The sequence below is a fragment of the Protopterus annectens genome, chromosome 12.part0, assembly GCF_019279795.1.
Source record: "Protopterus annectens isolate FY-2018-M chromosome 12.part0, PAN1.0, whole genome shotgun sequence".
In the NCBI taxonomy this organism is placed as follows: Eukaryota; Metazoa; Chordata; order Ceratodontiformes; family Protopteridae; genus Protopterus; species Protopterus annectens.
In genome coordinates, this window is record NC_056746.1 from 318440859 (window position 1) to 318464308 (window position 23450).

General features: G+C 39.8%; 1 protein-coding gene across 4 annotated transcripts in view; it reads left to right on the forward strand.

Moving 5' to 3' along the window:
• Positions 1–23450, forward strand: part of LOC122816538 (ubiquitin carboxyl-terminal hydrolase 22-A) — a 2071246-nt gene that overhangs the window by 961402 nt on the left and 1086394 nt on the right. For 2 of the 4 annotated variants that reach the window (XM_044089386.1, XM_044089389.1), the window contains 2 exons: positions 4549–4599; positions 18146–18259. In XM_044089386.1, coding sequence (XP_043945321.1) covers positions 4549–4599; positions 18146–18259 — 165 coding nt within the window. The remainder of the gene's footprint in view (positions 1–4548; positions 4600–18145; positions 18260–23450) is intronic. The other 2 variants (XM_044089387.1, XM_044089390.1) reach the window with 1 other exon arrangement.

The following is a 23450-nucleotide window of genomic DNA, read 5'->3' on the forward strand; positions in this document are numbered from 1 at the left end:
GCCTTACTCTCTTTTACTAACATTATCCTTCACCATAAAAACAATGGCCATCTCTCCTCTGCTACTTTCCTAGACCTATCCAAAGCATTTGACATGGTCCCACACAAACAACTCATCTCTGTACTCAATAACCTATCCTTCTCTCAATCAGTCACCAACTGGTTTCAGAGTTACCTGCCTGACCGCCAGCAGTCCGTTGTATTGCAAAATGACGTATCTCCCCAACTACCTGTCTCTATTGGTGTTCCCCAAGGATCCGTCCTTGGACTCCTACTCTTTATTTTCACCAATAATCTAGCCTCTGCCACCAAACAATGAGACACACATACAATATGCAGATGACTCAACCATCATCTACTCAGCCCAGTCCCTACCCAAACTGCAAAAGGTCACACAGGATGCCTTTTCCTCTGTTGAAACTTGGCTATCTGATGCCCAGTTAATGCTCAACCCAGACAAAACTAAACTCCTCATCTTCGAACCCACCAAACATACTCAAAACAACGCTCACTTTAACATCACAGCAAAAGACAACACCACTGTTCCCCCAACAGATCACACCAAATTGCTAGGAGTTGAAATAGACAACAATCTCAAATGTAACATTTACATGTCCATGACCATAAAAAAAGTCCACAAAAAACTAGGAGCCTTATACAGAAATAAGCAACTCCTTACCAAAGCAACTAGGATTTCAGTTGCAAATTCGCACCTTATCTCCGCCCTACTTTATGCTTCTCCAATATATACCAACCTATGGCAATGCGATCGAAATAAACTTGAGACCTGCTACAACAAAATCGCCAAGTTCGCCACTGGGGCATCCTACTGCAGTCACCACTGTCTCTCACTTACTGAACTAGGCTGACTAGACCTCCCTCAATGGTATCAACTTGCACTCGCCCACAAACTAGTAAACCATCCTCTAAAGGTCCCATCCCTCCAGAATCTACTCCAACCCTATCTCACCACCAGACCACTACGATCCAGCAACAAAAATCAATTACAGGTTACTAGAGCCAATAACACTGCTGGAGAAACACTATTATCCAGCACTATAGCCAAATTATTGAACACCCTCCCCTCCACAATAACCTCTGTACCATCATGCTCCCACTTTAAAGCTTTACTTAAAGCACACCTAAAACATGCTGGCTATGCCCTTGTAACTCTCCCCTCTAACTTCTCCCACTCTATCTACCCTCTACCTCTCTTCCACTCCACAAACTACCTTTGATTACAGCAAGCTCTGACACTTCCATGCCTATCTACTTATTGTACGGCAGTAACTTCTTATTGTAGCAATTGTTAATATCTGCTATGACTTCATTGTTGGACCAGATGCTAGTTATCTACTGAATGTACTATGTTCTTCATCTGTAACTATGTAATATTTTAATTGCTAGGATTCTTCGTCTGTAACTATGTCTGTAATATTTTAATTTGTGGAGCTTTTCTCCCTGAAAGTGGACCTGCGCCCAGTCGGACATTCCCGATCAACAAATGTAAATAAATAAAATAATAAATAAGTATCCCCTCTGGAAAATGCTACCTTTAGCGATATCCTGGAAATTATGAAGTAAACGGGATCCTGGCTTGTAGACCCTACTACCCCTGTGGAAGAGATTCTACAGGATGCATGCAAGTCCTTTCCCCCAGCAGTTTGGGTAGTGCCTCCACCACACATGTTGATTGATATGGTTTGCTGTAAGGCATAGCAGAACCAGATCTGGCTGCACCCAGGAAGGCAGACACAGTGTTGACCCGCACAGACAGACTGCACTGGAGCAAAGAACCTCTTGTGACTGCGTAGAGGTAGCTGCAGCTGTCAAGAAAGACATCCTAGAGGATTCCCAGGCTATTCATCCCACAAACGGAAAGAGCCTAGGATGATGGATAGTCTAGGGAAGCAAGTATTATACATCCATTACATTCTCATCAGGTCCCCGAACAACAAGGCACACATGATCAGATTTCAGAGAGATCTGTCAGAGAAAGTGGATGCTTTGAAATAGCTGCTTTTGACTGTATCTTTAGAACAGCTGGAGACCCAAGTGGCAACAGTAAATTCCATCTCCTTGCTGACCATGTGTCCCATTCGTAATGCTATGGATAAGGTAGCTAGATCTGCTGACTTAGGATTAGCTATGAGAAAACAAGTCTGGTAGCTTCTTACAGACTTCAAGGACCACTTTAAGGTAGCGTTTGTCAGTGCCTCTTTTAACAACACAGCGTTGTTTGGCATTAAGTTACGGAGAAGCTGTTACAATGTGAGCAATTGGGCAAAATGTTAACAGCTGTTGTGGTAAAGTTTGCAGTTCCTTAAAGAACCTTTCAGAGAAATCAAAAAGGAGCTAAGAACTTAAGGTGTCATAAGTCCCAACAGCCACAGGACAGATAATTTTGTGACCGCAGAGGTGATCCTAATCATTATGGTTATAGAAGGCCATTTCAAGGGTTTTGCCAGTATGAATCCTTAAGGGCTGTCCAACTGCTCCACTGTGGAGGCATTTGGAGGTTGTTTTCCCTACATCTTCAAGCACAGCAGTCCATTACAACTGACAAGTGAAGCAGGGAAGTTATATCCTGAGGCCTCTTTATTCCATATTTGGAACTACTAACAAACAAAAAGCAGTCTTAAAGGAGTTTGAAAACCATCTACAAAAAAGGGCCTCCAGACTGGAGAAGATCTAGGTTCTACCCCATGTTCTTCTTTGTGCCCTGGAAGACAACAGCCCTCCAGTCTTTCCTCTATCTAAGCCATTTGAAGTAATTTATGAAGGAGTACTTCCAGAAGGTCTCTGTACAGTCCATCCTGCTGTGTATTCTGGCATGGGAGTGGATGTCCTCTGTAGATCTTCAAGATGCCCATCTGCACATAAAGAAAGTAAAAGAATCAAGAAGATTCCACCACTTCTGGGCAGGGGAGCCAGTCATTATCAATTTTGGGTCCTGCTGTTTAGACTCACCACAGCCCCCTTGGGTTTGTACCAAATACATACCTCTGGTCACAGCTTGCATGCAACTTCTCGAGAGTACAGATTTTTCTATATCTAGATGCTTTGCTACTAGCAGTGCCCACTAAGAGAAGTTAATCTTTGCAAGGCAGTACTTGCCAAATCCCTCCTGGAACTGTCTCAAAACCTAGTCTATATAGAGCGCCAGTTGGACATGCTGCACCAAAAAGTCAAACTGATACTAAACAGGGTTTCTTCCATTATCTATGAAGTTTCAAGCCTAATTCAGAAATCTCAACCTTCTGCTGTTACTGTACTTAAGTGCTGGGACTCATGATGACTTTAACTCAGATGTCCCTTATGCAATATTAAATGTGCGCATTTTACAATGTATTCTTCAGAATAAGCGGGGCCAGGCCTCATGACCCATGACTAACAACATAACTGTCCAAGGTCTGTACCAGGAGTTTTCTCTGGTGAATAGACCCGCACAATCTGGTCGCAGCACTCCACTTTGTCATACCACATCCAAACATTGTAGTGACCATGGATGTGCCCATCTTGTGGTGGGGGCATTATTTAAACTGGACAGAACAGAGAATGCACTTCCCAAGAGTCCCAAATGTATGTCATTATTTTCTCGAGAAGAGAGCAGTCCTCCCAGCATTGCAGGACTTGCTCCCTTAGGTTGCCACCTCCAGTCTCACATATAGTGTGGTAGTGGTATAGTAGATAAACAAGCAAGAAGAAATATGCTCATACCCCTTGCAGCTGTGAGGGTTTGGAAACGGGCTGTGGCACTGCACTTTTTTCTCATAGCAGCTCATATACTGAGGTCATCTAGCATGATTTGCATACAGGTTGATATGTTCACGCATGAATAGTCTCTGACCAAGAAGATGGCTCTCAGTATATTTCAAAAATGAAGGTACTAGGAATCCACTTCTGGTAGAGCAGTCCCTGTTATCCAACCAGCACCTCAGATTGTCTGAAGTGCTGGGTCACCTGGAATTTTTAAAACAGGATTGTACAAAAAAATAATCTCCATAGCGAGTCTTGCAGCAACACTCCCTTCAGAAGGAATAACGTGTATTTAGTTTAAAAAACACTTTGTATTCTGATGGATAAGTGTCCTTGTTTTTACAGCTTAATGACCTTACATAGGATTTCCCCTTGTTATAAGGTTTTTCTTGGGAGTGAGTAGTCAGGCTGTGGGGGTTGTTTAGAGCTTACTTCCAGATTGATGGTTTGAAATGCATCTCATTCCAATGTGTCTCTGATCCTGCCTCAGTTCTGACTTCGTCTTCTAAAGACATGGCTCTGTAGCTCAAGCTCCTCCCCTTACCCTCCTCTTTAACTTGAACTAACTCAGATCTTGTTTGCCTTTTCAGTGAATGGACGTGTTCTGCCTTAGCTTGGGTGTTAGTGGAGAGGATAAGTGTTTTTTTTTTTTTTGTTTTTTTTTAACGATATTTAATAGCTTTCTAAGCTATTCTATTTTTTTACCTCTCCTGTTTCTTTTCTTCTAGTTGTTTTATATAATATTTAAAAAAATGATTAATTTCTTTGTCTTTCTCTGCTTCCTTTACAGGCATCGTGCTTTGTTGTTACTCCACTTTTGTACTAGTGCTACCAGTTGAAGGTACATCTTAATTATCATTGTTGGTATTTTTCTTTCCATATACCACTGCTGGTATTCTGCTTTTTCCTTTGACTAGGTACTTTTTTTCAGTATGTCCACTGCCCACCAGGAGTGCATTTATTATCTGGGATCAGCTCATCTTGAGGTGGAATGTGATATATGTGTGGTGTTTTAACTGTCTAGCTGTAGTTGAGAGCCATAGCAAGCTAGTGCTTAAATGTTTACTGTCTTCTACATCTTCTTCTTCTACGTCTGGAGCTCCGTATCCTTCCAAAAAATCTTCTGAGAAGACAAAGGGGGGTTCATTAGCAAATCATCGTTCTTCCTCTGTTTCTGGTTCAGCTCCACTTGAAAAGTCTCCAAGCCCTTGGATCAGTCTGTTTCCTCAGATCCGATTGAGGTCAAAACTCAAATCACCGGTCCATAGCATCCTGCCATTACCTGATGGGGATCCATTCTCTTTTCTTACAGGAGATCCATTGAAAGACTTCCAGGCCACCCTCTACCTCATCATCTCTCAGGTCATTTAGGGTCCAAATGGAGAGATGATAAAATCAGCAACCAAAGGAGAGTACTATTGCCAGAAATGAATTCATCCTGAAGTCTTTGTGAGTACCTTCGCAAGGAGTTTTTTTTTACAAAATCTCACCACAAGCAAAACTTTCAAAAGCTTCAAATGCAGATTTCTGTTCATTAATACAACAAATTCATGAAAAACATTATGTAGAACAAGGAACCTTTGGCTGTTTGGAAAAAGACGCAATTGAGGAAGTGAGAAAATATAAAGAACAAAATCTAGAGATTTTAGAACAGTATACAAAAGAAATGTGGACATAGGGAAAAAGAGATCTGATATGGTGCAATATTTATGGAAAGGAAAAAGACAAATTAATCAATACAAATAAAAAGCAGCTCCAAAAATATTCGAAGGGAAATATAGGCAAAGGCACCCGGTTATGGAAAATTTCCCAGTACAAAAAAATAGGATCACAAAGGAGGAATGCAGAATAGAAGATTAGTAAAGTAAGACGGTAAAATAAAAATAGAAGCTGAAGTTATGGAATACCTGTGAAGGGAAGGATTTAGTGTAGAAAGTCTAACACAGGTTATGTCACAGCATGATAGAACAATGAGTCCCCCAAGTAAGGAGAGACTGGAAGAGCAAGAGACCTCTGAAGAAGAAACATAGATATGAGACAGAAAAAGAGATTTAATATGGTGCAATATTTATGCAAAGGAGAGAGCAAAACTGATAAGTATAAAAAAAAAAAGCACCACCAAAGATATTTGAAGAGAAATACAGGCAAATGTGTCCAGTTATGAAAAATTTTACAATAAGAAAACAAATGGGGAAAGTAGAAAAAAGGATTAATAATGGAGAAGTTAAAGAAATAGAAGCTGAAGTTTTGTGGATTACCTGCAAAGTGAAGGATTTATTATAGAACATTTAACTCTTATAACATCACAGCACGATAGAATAATCTTCTTCTTTCTGCTTTTCCCGGTTAGGGGCCGCCACAGCGGAGCACCTGTCCGCTCATGACTGGCAATGGAGTTTTACGGTGTAGAATTGCCAGCCCAGCACCCAACCTTCCACAGAAGGCACACACATGCACACACTCATGCCTAGGGCTAATTTAGAGTGTCCAATCCACCTACAGCATGAATCCCCAAATTAAGGAGAAATCAGTAGAGCAGGGAAGCATCTGATCAGTTGCCATATGAAGATACTTTGGAGCCTTCAGTAGGAAACCAGTACAAAAGTTCAGTTGGAATTACACAGCAAGGGAGAGAACAGGAAATTGTGGCAACTCTGACACAGTTAATGTTGTGGAGTGATAGGCCAATGAGTTCTGATTTGAAAGAGTAATGGATGACACAGTAAGAAGCTGAAGAGATTATGGCACAGGAAGATGTTTTGGAACTTTCTGTAGAATGCTCACAGGAAAAGGAGAATAAAGAATGTGCCCCTAGTTTAGAAGTAGATCTAAGGGAAGACTTGCTTGATTTAATTGAGATAGATAGATGTATTAACATCAATGAAAGAAATAGACTACAGAAAGTCAGTAAGACCCAAAATGTTAGACGCTTGATAAAACAAATGAACACATCAATTAAGACTGTTCATAGAAATTCATGCGATATACCTGAAGTAAATAGGATATGTTACTGTGCAGAAGTAAGGGGAAAGGAAGGGGAGAAATAAGATGCCATCATAGAAGTATCGGACAAAGAAGACTATAAAGCAATTAAGATGAGAAGTGTCGCTGTTAGAGTACAGAAGAGGTAACAGCTCAACAAAAATACTCAAAGATAGATGTGGAGGTAACAGTGTGCAGTATCAGAACAGACCAGGATCGGTCATACGCTATTGCAAATAAACTAACGATGTCAGCACAGACAGAAAAACTTACAAGATATGCAGATAAATATGAAAGAAAAGTACAAAATAAGCAATTTATTGAATGACCCAGAAAAGTTTTATAGAGAATTGGAAAACAAGGCAAAAGGAATAGAAACACTGGCAAAAAATAAGAAATAGACACATTTTGGAGAAATGTCTATGAAGATCCTGTGGAATATAACAAAGATGCTGAATAAACAGAAGTAAAAGAAAGAATAAGAAGTTGAAATGTACAGGATATAAAATGGGATGAAGTAAAGGATACAGAAATTCAAACAAAATTTAAGAAAAACTCCTAATTGGAAACCCAAGGTCTAGATGCTGGCTAAAAGTATTAACATCTTTATACGAAAATTTAGTCATTAGTAAGAGCTATTTATATGTGCACCCCAAACAGATGCCAACCTGGTTAACAACAGGAAAAATGATACTCCTCCCAGGAAAGCCATACCATGTATTTAAACTATATACAACACCAAACGTATGAGCACAGGGATTTCTGGATGTTGTAAATACAAGCTCCTTGGACCGGATTGTCAGTACACCAACAAGAGGTGCAACCATATTGGATCTTCTCCTCAGTAATATGGGCGAATCCTGCACAAGCCCTAGTGTAATGTCTTTTCTGGTAAGGGTAGACCATAACATGGTCTCCTATGAAGTAAAAATAAAACCTGGAACCCCGATCAATCATGGAATGTTCAAGAACTACTCTAAGCCTAACTTCCTACTCTTAAGTGATAACCTGGCAAAATTTCAAGCCCCCATAAACCCCGTGAATACTGCTGCCTACGCAGAACTGTTTACAGAAACCCTATACAAGCATGTTAAAACCTGCATAGAGGCAGCTGTACCCACTAGGAGGAAGTACAGAATTCTCTCAGAGAAAAACAAGCCACCCTGGAGAAATCACATCAGTAGGCCATATAACACATAGAAGATAATCATGGCAAAAATTTAGGAGCTGTAGCAGCCAGCAGGATAAAAGCATTCTTCTCAAACTAAACAAGCAACTCAGAGGACAAATAGTCTACCAAAGCCAAATTTTAGGTAAAGTGATCTCCCAGGTCAAGGACAACCACAAGGCATTTTTTTAGCAATGTCTGCAACCTCAGAGGAAATGCTCAGTTGTGTGTAGAGCTCATTGTAAATGGAGCCACCAGTACTGACCCAGAAGATCATAGCAAACCTACTGGCTGACAAATTCAGCTCCAACTTTACCCCTCTCTCCCCTCAGGCTTCCCTCAGGAAGTAGCATAAAATATAACTCCTCCTGCTATTACTAGCGAACAGGTCCTTAATGCTGTCTCTAAGGCCAAGAGTACTGCATCACTGATGCAATCTCCCAGGATGCTTTCTGTATAGCATGAAACAAGATCTATCAGGCCCTCTAGAATGGTTATTTAACTGTAGCCTCCAAACAGGCTTTGTGCCTCAAGAATGGAGAACAGTAGTAGTCATCTTAGTGCACAAAGGTGGGTCATCTACAGACCCTGAAAACTACAGACCCACAAGTCTTACTAGTCTCGTATGCAAAGCCATGGAAAGAATTATCATGGAAATGATCAATAATGACATAGGAAACCTCCAGACACTGGACCCAACCCAAATTGATTTCATCAAGGGCAGGTCATGCCTACTCAACCTGGTGGACTTCTTTGAGGAGGTCACCAAAGCAATAGATGGGGGCAAAGTGGTTGACACTGGCTACTTTGATCTGGCCAAAGCATTTGACACAATCTCCCACTCGGGCATTGTTAAATTTATGAGGTTAGGTACAAACCCTTATGCCACCTGGTGGATAGCAAGCTGGCTCACAGACATGACCCAGGAAGTTAGAATTGGGGAGTCCATCTATACAAAGAGGCCAGTCACAAGCAGAGTCCCTAAAGGATCGGTCCTGGGACCGCTTCTTTTTGGCATTTACTTCTCTAAAGTCATGGCCAATATTAATGGCCTCTGGCTGACTAAATTAGAAGATGATTGCAAGTTAGGAGCTGTCATTGAATCGCCCACTGACACAAATATTGTCCATTAAGGGCTGACAGAGGCAAACAACTGGTGCCAGAGCCATGGGCTAAAACTAAATGCCAAGAAATGCATAATAGTATCCTTCAGGAAGTCATCCACCCCTGGTAACTATCATTCATTTACAACAAACCCCTATGAGTTAACCCAGTAGTCAGGGACTTGGGGACATACACAGACAGTAATCTAGCCTTTGACCATCACGTATCTACAGTAATGAGGAAATCATTTTATGTTGTGCAACTTATGAACAAAGATATGGTATCTAGCTCCAAGGAAGTCATTGTTCCACTGTATTTGGCATTCATCAGACCTGTCATTGAGTCCAGTGCCCCATTTGGTATGTACCTAACCAGGCAAATCCAACAACTGAAATGTCTTCAGAGGTTCCTCACTAAAGGAATACAGGGCATAAGGAACATGTCCTTTGCAGACTGCCTCAAGGCCCTATTCCTGTTTTCTGCCTCCTACAGGCTGTTGAGGGAAGATCTGTGCCTGGCATACAAGTCATTGTCAGACCACACTTGGATGGACCTCCTGCATATCCCCAAAACAAACAGCATCATGATTACTCTTTCTAAAGACTTAAACCTTGGATGTTATATAAGTAGCACCTGAGGAGAGACCGGCATGTATACCAGATGCTACCGTTTCTCTGGAACAGGCTACCCATCCATGTGAAGCAAAGTTCCTCCCTAACCCAATTCAAGTGCAACTTGTACAATTGGATGGGGATCAGGAAATTCACCCCTGGCTTGGCACCTATGTCTCTAATAGACGCAGGCATCCTGTAAATGGTCATCTCCCAGGAGCCCGCTTGTAAATGTTTCACATTCCAAGCTCCTGCTTTCACTTCTTAATGGTACCAGAACTTGTCAGAGATATGGGATGCATGGCTAGGCTTAAAAAGGCCCTTGTGGTCATTAGCCTCGCAAATGCCTATGAACCTGCAAGATATCCTATAGACCTATAACTTGGCTTCCAACGATGTATAAACTATAATCTGGAATTAATGCATGACAGAGTTTATAGTCATTTAGAAGAAAACTCAGTTATGACAATAGAACTAAAAGGTAACAAAAGAAAGTCATATTCAACAAAGGATCATTTGTTAGTCATAATGGAGAATTGTAAAAAGGAGAAGAATCTAAGTATGGCATGGGTAGACTACAAACAAGCATTTGACAGCATCCCACATTCACGGATAAGAGTGCTTACAAATGTAGAAGATACATTGATCAATTACATTACAATGACCATGAAACAGTAGCATACTGCTTTTATAGCTAAGTCATGATAAAGGACATTATTATCCCACTGTTAAAAATTAAAAGAGGAATATTCCAGGGTGGCACACTGTCACCTCTGCTCTTTTGTCTTCCCATTAAGCCGTCTACTTAACAGATTTAGGTCATGGCTACAGTTTGGCTCCCAGAAAACAACAGTGTAAACACTTCTCATCCTTTTGTGGATTATTTAAAACTGTGTAGTTCGTCAGATGAGAAACTGAAAGCACAACTGTAAGTGGTTAAAACTTTCTCATATGATATAAGAATGTCATTTGGTCGTGATAAATGTGCCAAATCAATCATTAAAATTGGAAAGCTGCAGCACCAAGAAAATATCATTCATTCTGGGACAGGAATGTGTTATAAAAGAACTTGAGCAAGAGGGAGTGTATGGATATTTGGGAAATGATAAAAGATCAACAATGAAACATGTACAAATGTGAATAAAAATTGGTAAGGAATATTTTAGAAGACTAAAATTAATACTAAAAATAGCACAAACATCTAGGAACCAAATCCAAGCTGTAAACTAATTTGTTCTTCCTGTTCTAACTTACAGTTTTGGGGTGATTGACTTGGCCCCAAAAGGTATTGTCTCAGTGGGACAGGGAAACAAGAAAATTGCTTCATGCTTAGGAAACGTTTTGTAAAATTCAGAGTATGCATACCAAGATGATATATTCCCCATTCTGGAGGAGGTATGGGCCTCCTTGAAATTGATTACATTTATAGATATGCAGTTGTAAGACTGCATGGGTGTATATTACCATATCGAATGGTAACAATGTTGAACGTTCACATGAGCGTAAACGTACAAGAACGAACTTGCTACCCCTCCAGTAAATGTATATTCCAACTCCGAGGTCGCACTACAGTGAGGAAAGGGCAAATATTCCATTCCTCACTGTACCACGACCCCAAAAAACAAGTTCATTCTTGTACGTTTTTCCTCATGTGAGCGTTCAACATTTTTACCATTCAATATGGTAATATAGATCTGGACTACATACATATCTGCTGACCTCACAAGATCCAAACCTAGTGAAATTTTGAAACATGAGGAGAACAAGTCTAAGATGACTTCCCTGGTTAATTTGTCAAAAGCATTCGGTGTCAAGCAGGAATGGATATCAAACCAGAAGTAGATAAAAATCAAGTAGGAACTGAATGTGCCCAAAAAAACAAAAGAAAGAATATAAGATGTAGTATCAGATGAGAAGGCAAGAAATGTGGAAATGCATAAATATAGTTGTAAATACAGAAAACTCCTGGAACAACCGAATGTCGATTAGGATCCGATGCAGGAATGGTCAAGGACAGGTGAAGTTAAACCAAAAGATGAAAGTTGGAGGCCCAGGATAGTGGACAATGTACAAGTTGGTTAAAAAGCCCATTGAACATGTCAGAGAAACAGACAAATGCTGATTTTGTAAAAAAAAAAAAAAAAAAGTGGAAACAATCACACTTCTTGTTGATTGGTGTAATACACTAATGGCAAAAGGCTTGTATACTGAAAGGCATAATAATGTGGCAAGACTGTTGCATTGGGAATTGTGCAAACATTAAAATATTGAAGTAGCTGAGAAGTATTGGAAATTTGAGTCAAAAAGTATTATAGAAAATGATGTTTTTAACACCTTGGATCACCCATTACTGGGAATTCAAAAAATAGATGCAGGAACACCAGATATAGTAGTCCATGTAAAGAAAACAAAAGTAGTATTGAAATCGCTACACCCAGCAGTTAGTGTGTTACATACAGAGAGACACAGTCATAATACCAGAATTGGCAGCCAGAAATGAGGGCAATGTGGAAAAAGAATACCCAGACAGTTCAAATAGTAAGTGCAATGGGTCTCATAAAAAAGAATTTACAGTCCTATTCAGATACGTTACCAATACATGTAACTACCCGAGGTGGTGGTGCTGCGGTAGCGTTGTCGCCTCACAGTAATACGCTGTCTGGTTTGATTCTCAGCTAGAGCATCTTCTGCGTGGAGACATGCGTGAATGGGCGTACCTTTGTTGAAGGTTGTGCGTCAGGCCTGGCAAGCCGGTACGTAAAAATCAACTGCCAATCATTAGCGGACTGGAGTTATGAATTGTTGGAAGAGTCATTTCTGGGCACATTGCGGTTGCTGCAAAGAGTACTTTTAGCTAACACCAAAGACTGAAACAGTGCACATTTCATGAACTGTGATCATACTTTGACATAGGAATGGGATCCATTCCTGTCATGGTATTAGGCTCTCTGTTTAACTTCTTCAAGACTTTTGGGTTTCTATCGGACGCAGATGTGGAGAGGATGATGAAGATGTTTCTCCAGACACCCAGATTCATTTTGGAGTTTTACCGGCTCCATCTCCCATTGGATCCATGAGCCTAAAACTAACCCAAACCAAACTGTTGACTTCTACACTGATCTGACCTTGAGTTTCAGAGCCATCAGACCCAAGAATTCCAAGTTTGTCCACTTTGTATCTGAAGGCCTTGCCTGCCTTGACTTAGCAACTTCTCTGATCCAGTTTGACACTGAATCTGTCATAGCCAAAGGGATCACAGAGTCATAGTATTGGTGCCAGGTCTGAGGGGGTTGGTTTCAAGTTTGATGCTCTTCACGCTGAACTTTCTTTTCAGAGCCTCGGTGTTAGCACACCACTGACTCTGCTTCAAGGCAGGATTGTGGTGATGCTCTGAGCTGTCCTGGGTAGCTCCTACCATAGTGGCTCTTTCTTCTTCCATGTCTTTTGTCTTCGATGTAGTAGAGAGAGTATTTTTTACCACTGTGGACAAGGCAAGCTTGCCCCTGTCAGGTCCACCCCTTCCTCAACTGTCTGCCTTGGTCCCTGAATCTGTACATCCTGTCTCATTGGTGTAGCCAGTCCGTACAAACCTGGAGACTGTCTTCAGTTAGGACTCTGCTCACACTTCTGAGTCCTGTCTAGAGCATCCCTCCAGTAAGCCCCCTCAGAAGCATATGTTTAAGAGGATGTACTTGGATTCCACACAGGAATCCTTAACAGAAGCCACCAACTTCAGTGAAGGAGAAGGGCCCCCCAAATAACCCCTTGAGGATGTCAGCAAAATGTGCAAACTTTTGTGATAGAAAGGTGGTTGGTCTTCTTGCGAGACACTGGCTCAAGAATTGCCATGAGACAGCATGCTTGGATGCCCCTATTTGATTTTGCAAAGCCGTTCACGTTATTCTTCATTAATGCGCCTTTTGATAGATCCACTTTTTATTTGGCCTCAAGGTGAAAGAAACCTTATCTAGGAGTAAGCAAGATGGAAGTACATTATCTGCCATAATGATACAATTTTCTACCCCATAAAGGACATTTTCATGAAACCAGAGGGGTGGTAGGAAAATGTAGTTCCATAAGTCCCAAGACTGCTGTGGGGACAGGTGCCCCCGTGGCAGAGGAGGGCACTCCAATGGTAGACATCACCCTCATGACAGAGGAGGCCCTCAAAACCAGTGCTTTAGAGGTCCCTTCTCTGAGAAACCCTACCAGCGCTCCTGAAAGGTTGCCTGATTGCTGCACTCTGAAGACAGTGGGGGGGGGGGGGCTTTCATCCCTGCATTGGAAACCTGGGCAGCCATCACCAAAGACACTTATGTGCAGAGGATCCTATCCAGAGGTAATTATATATCCTCTTCTCTTCAGCAACCCTCCCCAATCAATCTACAAAATTCCTGACATTTGAACCAGTCAGAGGAAAGCAGCAACTACAGAAATAGAAAACCTGCTGGTCAAAAGAATCATCCAAGTGGTCCCTAGGCCAGCAAGTGTTTGGAACTTACTCAGGGTTCTTTCTGGTACAATAGAAAAATGGGGACCTGAGATCCATTTTTGGGTCTGAGCAATTTGAACCAGTATATCAAAGGCGTATTAGATTAGGGTATTAGATACTCTAATTGATGTTCATATGTACAACTACTTGACCATGCCATCCCCAAAGACACCAGTACTGTTTGGTGCCCCAAAAATACATAAAAATATCATGGACCCATCAATGAGGGCCCTAGTGGATGCCAGACGGTCAGTAACATATTCTTGTGCTAAGGTTATTGATTTAATATTAAAGAAATATGTGAGCCAAGAATTAAAAGTCTGTAAAGACTCATGGACGTTTCTTGATAACATTAACTCTCTAGAATTTGTCCAAGGATTTAATTTTCTTACAGTAGATGTATGTGATTTATATACCTCTATCCCTCAGGACACAGGTATTGAGTGGGTAGTCGACTTGATGAGAACAAAATGAGCGCCTGACAAAGATCAAAGATTAATAGAGGAATTGCTGAGTATTGTACTCAAGAACTACTTTATTACGTTTAACCGCGAATTGTACCTTCAAAGAATAAGGGTTGCCATGGGTTCACTATGCGGGGCGAGTTTCGCCTGTCTCGTGATGGCCTTTTGGGAACATGAATTCGTTATCAACAACACATTTATAGATAAAGCAACCTATTTTTATACTAGGTTCCTGGACAATATTTTTATTATCATAAAGGGAGATCATAAGTTGTCAACAGATATAGTGAATTATTTTAACAATACAACTATTTTTTTGAAATTCACTAGTGACTAACAGGAAGAGAGAATAGCTTATCTAGATGTTGAATTACATAAAGATATACACCAACAAAGGTATACAGCAAAGTTGTTCAGGAAAAACACTTACTCAAATTCATTCCTACATTTCACAAACTCACACCCATTCCACCGAAAGAAGTTTGTGGTTAAGGGCCAAGTGGTGTGAGCGGCTAAAATGATTACTAGGGAGGAAGATTTTCAAGATGAATGTGTGAATCTTGGGCGTATGTTTTCACGTAGAGGCTACCCAGAAGAACTTATTTCAAATATTATTATAGAAGTTCAAATAAAACGAGAGAATGGGACATATAAACCAATATTACATAAAGGAAATAACATCACTGAGATGGATGTTGGAACAATGGCACTCCAGAATATGTCTGGCGTGCGTAATGAATTTAACATCAAGGAAAGGAGATACATTTCCCTTTGAGCTTTGTTGTAACATTCAACTTAAATGCTAAAGAAATACAAAAAATATTAAGGAAGAACTGGAACATATTGTCTACAGAAAGGGATATCATACAGAAAGTAGGTGAATACCCAGTTACTACTTTCAGGAGAGGTAAACATATGAAAAACTTGATAGAGAAACAAGTAGTGGGTACACACAGAAACGTAGGGATATATCGTTGCGAAATGTGTAACCAATGTAAATATGTTGGAATAGGAGAGAAATTTACAATAAGAGATGGGAATTATCTAGTTAAGAGCAAATATAATTGTAATTCGAAATCTATAGTATACCTGGCCCAGTGTCAATTATGTCAAGCTTTTTACATCGGAAAAACAGACCGTAAACTACTAGAGAGGATATATGAACATGCATATGCTATTAACAAACAAAAACAAGATAATGCCCTGGCTAGGCACTGTGTAGATTACCCTAACCATTCATTTAAATTCAAAGTTATTGATCATATTTCGATATATGAAAATGGAAGAGATGGTCCCACAAGTTTGTTTTTAGACAAACTTGAATTATTATGGCAATTCAGATTAGATTCTTGCCACCCACCAGGGTTGAATGAGATTTATTCGATCACTTGTACTTTAAAACTTAAAGGCTTGATGAGATGAAATAAATGTCAGGCAGGGTAGATTCCTTAGGTTTATAGCATACCCACTGTTTCAAACTATTTTAAGTAACATTATTGTACATTAAATGTATTTTAAAAGTATTTTAGATTTAGATTTTAGATTTGTATGTAGAGTGAATGAAATTAAATGACTATAACTGGGTGGTATGGGTAAAAAAGGGTTAATATATGTAATTTTTTTTATTTAATGGTCTGGAAGTCATGGTTTGTTTTAAATGATTTATAAGGAAAGTTTTAACAGACCTAGTTGTATCTGATGAAGTCTTGGAAGATTACCAGACGAAAAGCGCTTTATACACTTGACTGGTTTCAACATTTTTTCTTGTTTGTCATGAATTTATTAAACCATGTGAGTTTTAAGGAACATAGTGTGCTGCCTGAACCATATTTTTCTTGGTTTTCAGTATATCAAAGTCCGAATGGTCACTATTCAGTCCATTCTACTGCTCTTGTGCAAGGACGATTGGATGTACTCTGTAGATATCTGTGATGCGTACTATCACATCAGAATAGATTGTAGATCCATGAGATTTCTACGCTTACGGCTGGAAGCCAGTCATTACCAGCTAAGAGCCCTGTCCTTTGGCCTCACCACAGCCGCCAGGATACCTTTACATGGTGATTTAGATTTTAGAATTACTGATCAAACTGAGGATTATTGTTCACTCTACTATAAAACTACGATACAGTAACTGATAGTAACCAGTGATAAAATAAAATTAGAAAACATTTGGGTAATGCTTTCGCAAAGATTGCTTCTTCAGAATACTGAAGGGAGGGTCCCATTTTAATATTCAGTTTCCTGTAAACCTGTCTTTAGCTTGAGTCAAGTCTGATTCATGTTTTTAATTTCCTAGATTTTTTCGTCTCTGTAAATGTCATGCCTAGTCATTATGCTAGGTGACTTGCTTTGCAGATTAGGTAGCATACTTTTGATTTCCAGATCTATTCTGTCTCAAAGGATATATACCGACAAAAAAACAACCTGTAGTGTAATTTTTGTGTCCTAAAATTTAGCCAGAGACCCCTTTTTATGGGGCTTATAGTCCAGTGATCTTAAACATGAGTCCTCTCTTTTAGCATGTTTTATATCAATAGGTTTCTTCTACCATGTGGAGGTTATTCATTACCCAGTTCTTTTTTTTTTTTTTTTTTATGTTGGACCTGTAAATAACCTCAAACACTTAAAATATTTATAATTGAGCAGATATTTCCCTGTTGAGATTCTCTGTGATCTTTTTTTCTAAAAATAACGTCATATCTTTTATATATTTATATTTTAGCTGTACATGTAGCTTTTAAGGGGCTTATTCAGTATAAAAACAGTCAATCTGCCACTAAGATGTGATGAGCAAATATATCAGAAAGAGCATAAAATAAAACATCTTAACATTAATTGAAGCAATGCAGCAGAAACTGTAGTTGAAAGTGATAACTAGAGCATTAAAAGGGCTCTCATTGCTAAGCATGGTTGTAAGAAACATGAAGTTATATTCTTTATGCCTTTCTAGGTTTCTAACCTTTAACCTGTAACTACATATTTGTCTTCCCCATAGTCCCATGTAATTGTGCTGCAGAGATTAAGAATAGTTGTAGTTGGTGCCAGTGTATTTTTCTATAGTTGTCCAGTGGCAAGTATGTTCCATAGCCATCCTCTCCTGTCTCATTGACACTGTTTGAACCTACAAATATTACAAATTATACATAATTCCACTTTGTGTGTCTTGTGTCAATTTCATGAAAACTTGCATTAAATCACATCTTTGGGGTTGCTTTACTGAGAGCAGAATCGTGTCAGCAGGTAGACTGCTAATAAGAAATAATGTTATGGCTACTGTTCTGTCTCAGGATGCTAGCTGTTTTGGTTTCCTGCTCTGTATGTGAGGCTCCAGAAATGAGCTGCAGTATCTGAATGTTATTCGGTACATATCTACTTAAAATAGAAATGTATCTGAATTCTTTTTAGTCAGTAACTTTTATTTAAGGATAGTTTGTAAAACTTTTGGTTCCATTACTGCAAAATGCTTTTAACCTTTAATACCAGATTCATACTGTTACAATTTTAATGTTGTAGATTTGTAGTATGTAATTCTGTTAGTAAAACTAATTTATTTCTTTTTCTAGCCATTGACCTTTTGTATGGGGGTATATACTGCTTCATGTGTCAAGACTACATATACGACAAAGACATGGAACAAATTGCCAAAGAAGAGCAAAGAAAAGCATGGAAATTACAAGGTACAACACTGTTTTTGTCCCTCTTTATGTACACACACTCATGTATATATATATATATATATATATGTGTGTGTGTGTGTGTGTGTGTGTGTGTGTGTGTGTGTGTGTGTATATATATATATATATATATATATATATATGTGGTTTACAATCAAAATTTGGAATGGCAGTTGTACGGCCGTTCTGAATTTTGATAGTAAACCAATATATATGTATATATAAAAAAGCCTCTCTTTGCACACAACACATACCACAGGTACTGGTCCTTGGTAAACACCAAAAAAAACCTCAAAGAAAGCCGCACCCAGAAGTGGTATAAAAAAATAGGCAGCACTGCTAAACAGATTTTACTTCCTCTTCATCAGTGTCTCTAATATGGATTAGAGGAAACTTTTGTTAAAGTTAATAACTGTTAGACCTGTAAACAAATCCCACATAAAGACTTTCATTTTAAGTGCCTTTTCTTTTTTGCCTTAGACTGGAGCATGACATGGATTCCTGCCTCCACTGTGCATTGTTTACCACAAGAACAATGTATCCCGACCAATATTCTTTCCAGGAGTTCACTGCCAGAAAAAAGGGGTGCAGACCTGGTTTATGGCTGCAGTGGTCTCATCCAAGGCCACTGGGGTCCTGTCTCCTAAAAAGAATCACACCAAAAAAGGTAGAAGAGAAAGGAAACGGAGTGTCTCGTAGATGAGTGAGTTTCCAAGTTCTTGAAATTCTGCACTAGTAAAGATTCTCTGTCAGCATTTGACTAGACTCCATTGGGGCTGTCACCTCTGGCATAGCAGCTCAGCAAGTGCCAACACCTTCAGTCTCTGGCATGCCCTCCTGGACCAGAATCTCAGACTTTCCTTTGGTGTCCATGTATTCTTTGACATCATAGGTACTCGTTTACTCAAGTGGAAGACTGGATCCCTAGGATTTTTACAAATGAAGAGATTCCTAGTGACGTATTGAGGTCTCTGTCATCCATCCAAGACCTAAGCCCTCAAAGTCTGCTCCCCTAGAACACACAAGGCACAGATACCAAAAAGTTGCAGTCCAGGTTGCCTTGGCTAGACACCCCACCCCCCAATCTGGCATTCACCTTGGTCAACTAGTTCAGCTGACTAAAGCTTTAATGTCTTACTTCAAATCAAAGAGGCCTGAACCAGACATTGGGAGTTCCTTCCAAAAATAGAGAGGGGTGGGTACACCTAAGGTTGGATAGACTCCTCAGACTTGGAGGTTAGTGAAGTAGCATATATAGGCACATTTCTGTCAGCTGAAGACACCCTGTCCTTAGCTGTCCACCAGAGGACTTCTCCTTTTAGGGGTACTGTCCACAAAATGAAAGAAGCTTTTCAGTGGGAATCCAAGGAGTACTCCCAGAGCCAGTGGATATATAAGGCTTATACTGGGCTTCCTAAACCTAGGCCACCAGCTATCTCTATAGTGCTAGACATCCTCAGATACGTCTTTGAAAATGCATCGTTGGTGGCTGCCTTTCCTCAGACACCTTACTGCTTCTACAGAGTTCAAGGTTTTCCATAGGGTATCTGTAGCTAATCCAGATGTGGTGTCAGTGGAACAGTGTTACCACCAACCAGAAATCACATCCCAAGTGAGAAAGAACATAGAGCTCTGGATAGGTTTAGAAATCAAGTGTATACCACCTCTACATTGGCATTTAGGGCTTTGAACTGACAGCCTCACATGCTCTGTTATCAGCAGACTAAAGGTGGAGGGGATCAAAGATAGACCTGAAACAGAAGATTATTGGACCTTTGTGATCTTTTGACAAGTAGCCAGGTGTTCCAAAAAGTGTAGTAGATGCATCATGTCAGGCAGCAGCCATGATACTAGTCATCAGGAATCATGCCTGGTTGACTATTTCTTCTTCTTCCAAATAATGACATTAGGGATTTGTACTGCCCCCTTTTGCAAGGATTTTCTCTTCGGACCCGCACTGGAAATGTACAAAACACTGGAGGATAAGAATGAGACTACCCAATCTCTTAAGCAGATTTTTCAAATATTTGTACTTGGGTACAGTATGAATGTCCAAGGTCTGGCCCTCCAGTATAAGACAGAAAGCCAACAGGCCTTCCTCCCGTTTCCTTCTCCCCTAAATCCACCTCATCGCTAACCCTCCCCTTCATCTTCTCCAGTAACTTGGAGGAAACTTGTCCACCTTTATAGACAGTTGGGAGTCAGTCACTCTGGACAGCTGCGTACTAAACATTGTCAGAGAGGGATATTGCGTACAGTTTTGGAAAAGTCACACTTCACATCAGACAGTTAATTTCTACAGTGCTTAGAAATGTGTGAGTCGGGAACCATAGAAAGAGTGCCCTGGGGGAAGGATGGCAGAAAATTTTATTCGAGGTTGTTCTTGGTACCAAGAAATGTGAGGGTTCTTTGAGACCCATCTCAGACCTTTTACATCTAAACCTATTTTTGAAAGTTTCAAAGTGCTCACTTTGCAGAGACCAAATGTCAAGGAGCATTCATGGCAACACTGCTTTTCAAGGATGCATACCTACACATCCCTCCAAGTAAAAACACAAATTCCCAAGATTCCTTGGGGGTTGGGGGCACTGTTATCAATTCAGAACCTTTTTGTTTGTTTTTTCCACTTTGCCCAGAGTATTCAGAAAATGCATGGCTACAATGATAGCTTTTGGCCAGACAAATAGCATTTAGGTCTCTCTTAACTTGGGCAGTCGCTTGATTGTAGGAGTGGTCTACCAGGATGCTTTTAATGTCTTGAACCTTACTCAGAGATGTTTTTAGAGTTGGGACTGACTGCAGACAGGGAATAATCCTCCTTCACCCCTTCCCAGGTAATGCCTTTCTGGGAGCAACCTTGGATATGGTTCAGTGGACGACCTTCCTCCCCCGGGACAAGAAACCAATGTTTGTAATGTCTTTGCAGAAGATATAGATCACTGCAAGGTGTATACTGATGGTACAATGAGCAGTCCTCCATAAAGGAAAGCTTCACTGTATCTCAGGAGTAGATGGTGTCAGCACCTCCATCCTTTGTGACAGAGGCTAGGAAACTTTGTACAAGAAAAATAATACCTAGCAAAATGGAAGATTCTCCTTCTGGTGCCACTTCAGTGACCTAAGTGCCAGAAAAGGTATGGTAGTACTGGTCCTAGAATACCTGTCAGATGTCTACAAATATTGCTTTGCTTACACTTCCATAAAAGTCCATGCTTTTGCTATTTCACCTTGTTTACAGGAGAAACCAATTCTTTATTCTAGACCTTCTGTTAAACGGTTTTTGAGGGGAGTGATTCATCTCAAGCCTCCTAAGAAACAAATGGCTCCATCATGGAACTTGAATTATATGCTAGAGAAACTAACATTGTCCCTCCTGGAGCTAGCAGCTTTGTGCCCTATCCAGTTCCTTTCAGGGAAGACACTTTTAAGGTGTTCTTCACCTCAACTGGGTGTGTTTCAGAACTGCAAGTTCTAATAAGCAGAGAACCAATAGTTGAGCAAGCTTCAGAAGTAAGAGTTTTTCTACATCCATATAGGGATAAAATTGATTTTGTTTGGTAATGATTAATGTGGGTGATCCTGCATGACGATGGTAACAATTAATGTGGGTGACCCTCCATGGCGATGTGTAGATGAAAGGGCTAGTAGTATGTTTATAGTTTAGTAATAAGTTTGAGGAAGGAAGGGATGCAAGTCTCAGCTTTTCCAAAAATCTTATTTTTCATTTTGTTTTGTTGAGAACAAACTGCTTAATTGCAAGCTAGGCGGTGAAGGTTGTTCAAGACCTAATAAAGGTTGGATTTGAAATTATCAAGAGAAAAATCATTGTGTAATGGGCAAGCAGTCTGCATACATAAGGATGTTGTTTAGATGAAGGTGAAATGACAAGGAGTTAAACCAGGAAGACAGACTCTGACATACTTTTCAACTGTCCAGATGTTCACAGAATGTTCATATTTTTGCATCCTATATTTATTTTTTAAAAGTGTGGTTTACTGGGAAATCATTAAGGATTGAAGTCACTAAATAATGACATACTTTTGAGTTTCAGAATATATATCCTTCAGAAAATACATGGTAACACAAATCCAGTTATACTAGCACTTTAAGTATACAAGAGCAGTATTTATAATCTGTATTCCCCCGTTATTTTATTTCAGATTTCTTGTGCTAAGAGGTTAAGAGGTATGGATTTGGGGGTAATATGGAACAGCAGTTCTGTATGTTTGTACATTGTGTGTGTTTTTGTGGGAAGCCCATCAGGTAGTAGACAAGATGCATGTCAAAATCTAAAACAGTAGGATTTAAATGACGAGACCAAGAATATCAGCAGTTGACTAAGATACTTTGCTGATTAAAATAAAAGAAAACAAATGTTGAGTCCATGGAATACCCTGTATAATTTTGTGAATGTGTGAACACTGTGTTTTGCACATGCACTTATACACATCCAGCAATGCTGCAAAAGCCATCATAATTCAGGAAACCATGCTATATTATCAGAATAACTGCCTGCATCAATTTGCAGATGTGTGTATCTATATATGTGTGTATGTATATGTATATGTATATGTGTATATATATATATATATATATATATATATATATATATATATATATATATATATATATATATATATATATATTCAGTGCCTCTCTCCTACCTTCTTTGGCAGTCATGTCTGATTATCGCACATCTTCTTTCACACAATCCATCCATGTCTTTGCTGAACAACCTTCTTTCCTTTCGCATTCTTCCTGTATGCCCCAAATAACCTTCACCAGATTATGTTCTGCTTTTCTGCACGTGCCCAAACCACCGTAACCTGTTCTCTTTTAACTTCTCTGCAATTGGAAGTACTTTACCTTCTTCTCTCATGTCCTCTCTTGTTTGTCTGTCTCACATTGTGCAACCTACCACCCATCTAAAGCATTTTATCTCCATCATCTTTAGCTTCCTCAACTGCTCTGCCTTTACTCCTCAGATTTCTGTACCATACAATAGTACTGGTCTTACCACTGTTTTGTACACCTTACTTTTCAGCTTCTCAGGAATTCTTCTGTCATACACTACCCGTGCCACTCTGTGCCTGTTGATTGCAGCCTCTCTGATTCTAGCTTTGCCCTTGTCATTCAGACTACCGTTGTCTACCCCTCCCAGAAACTTGAAGTGTGTGTGTGTGTGTGTGTGTGT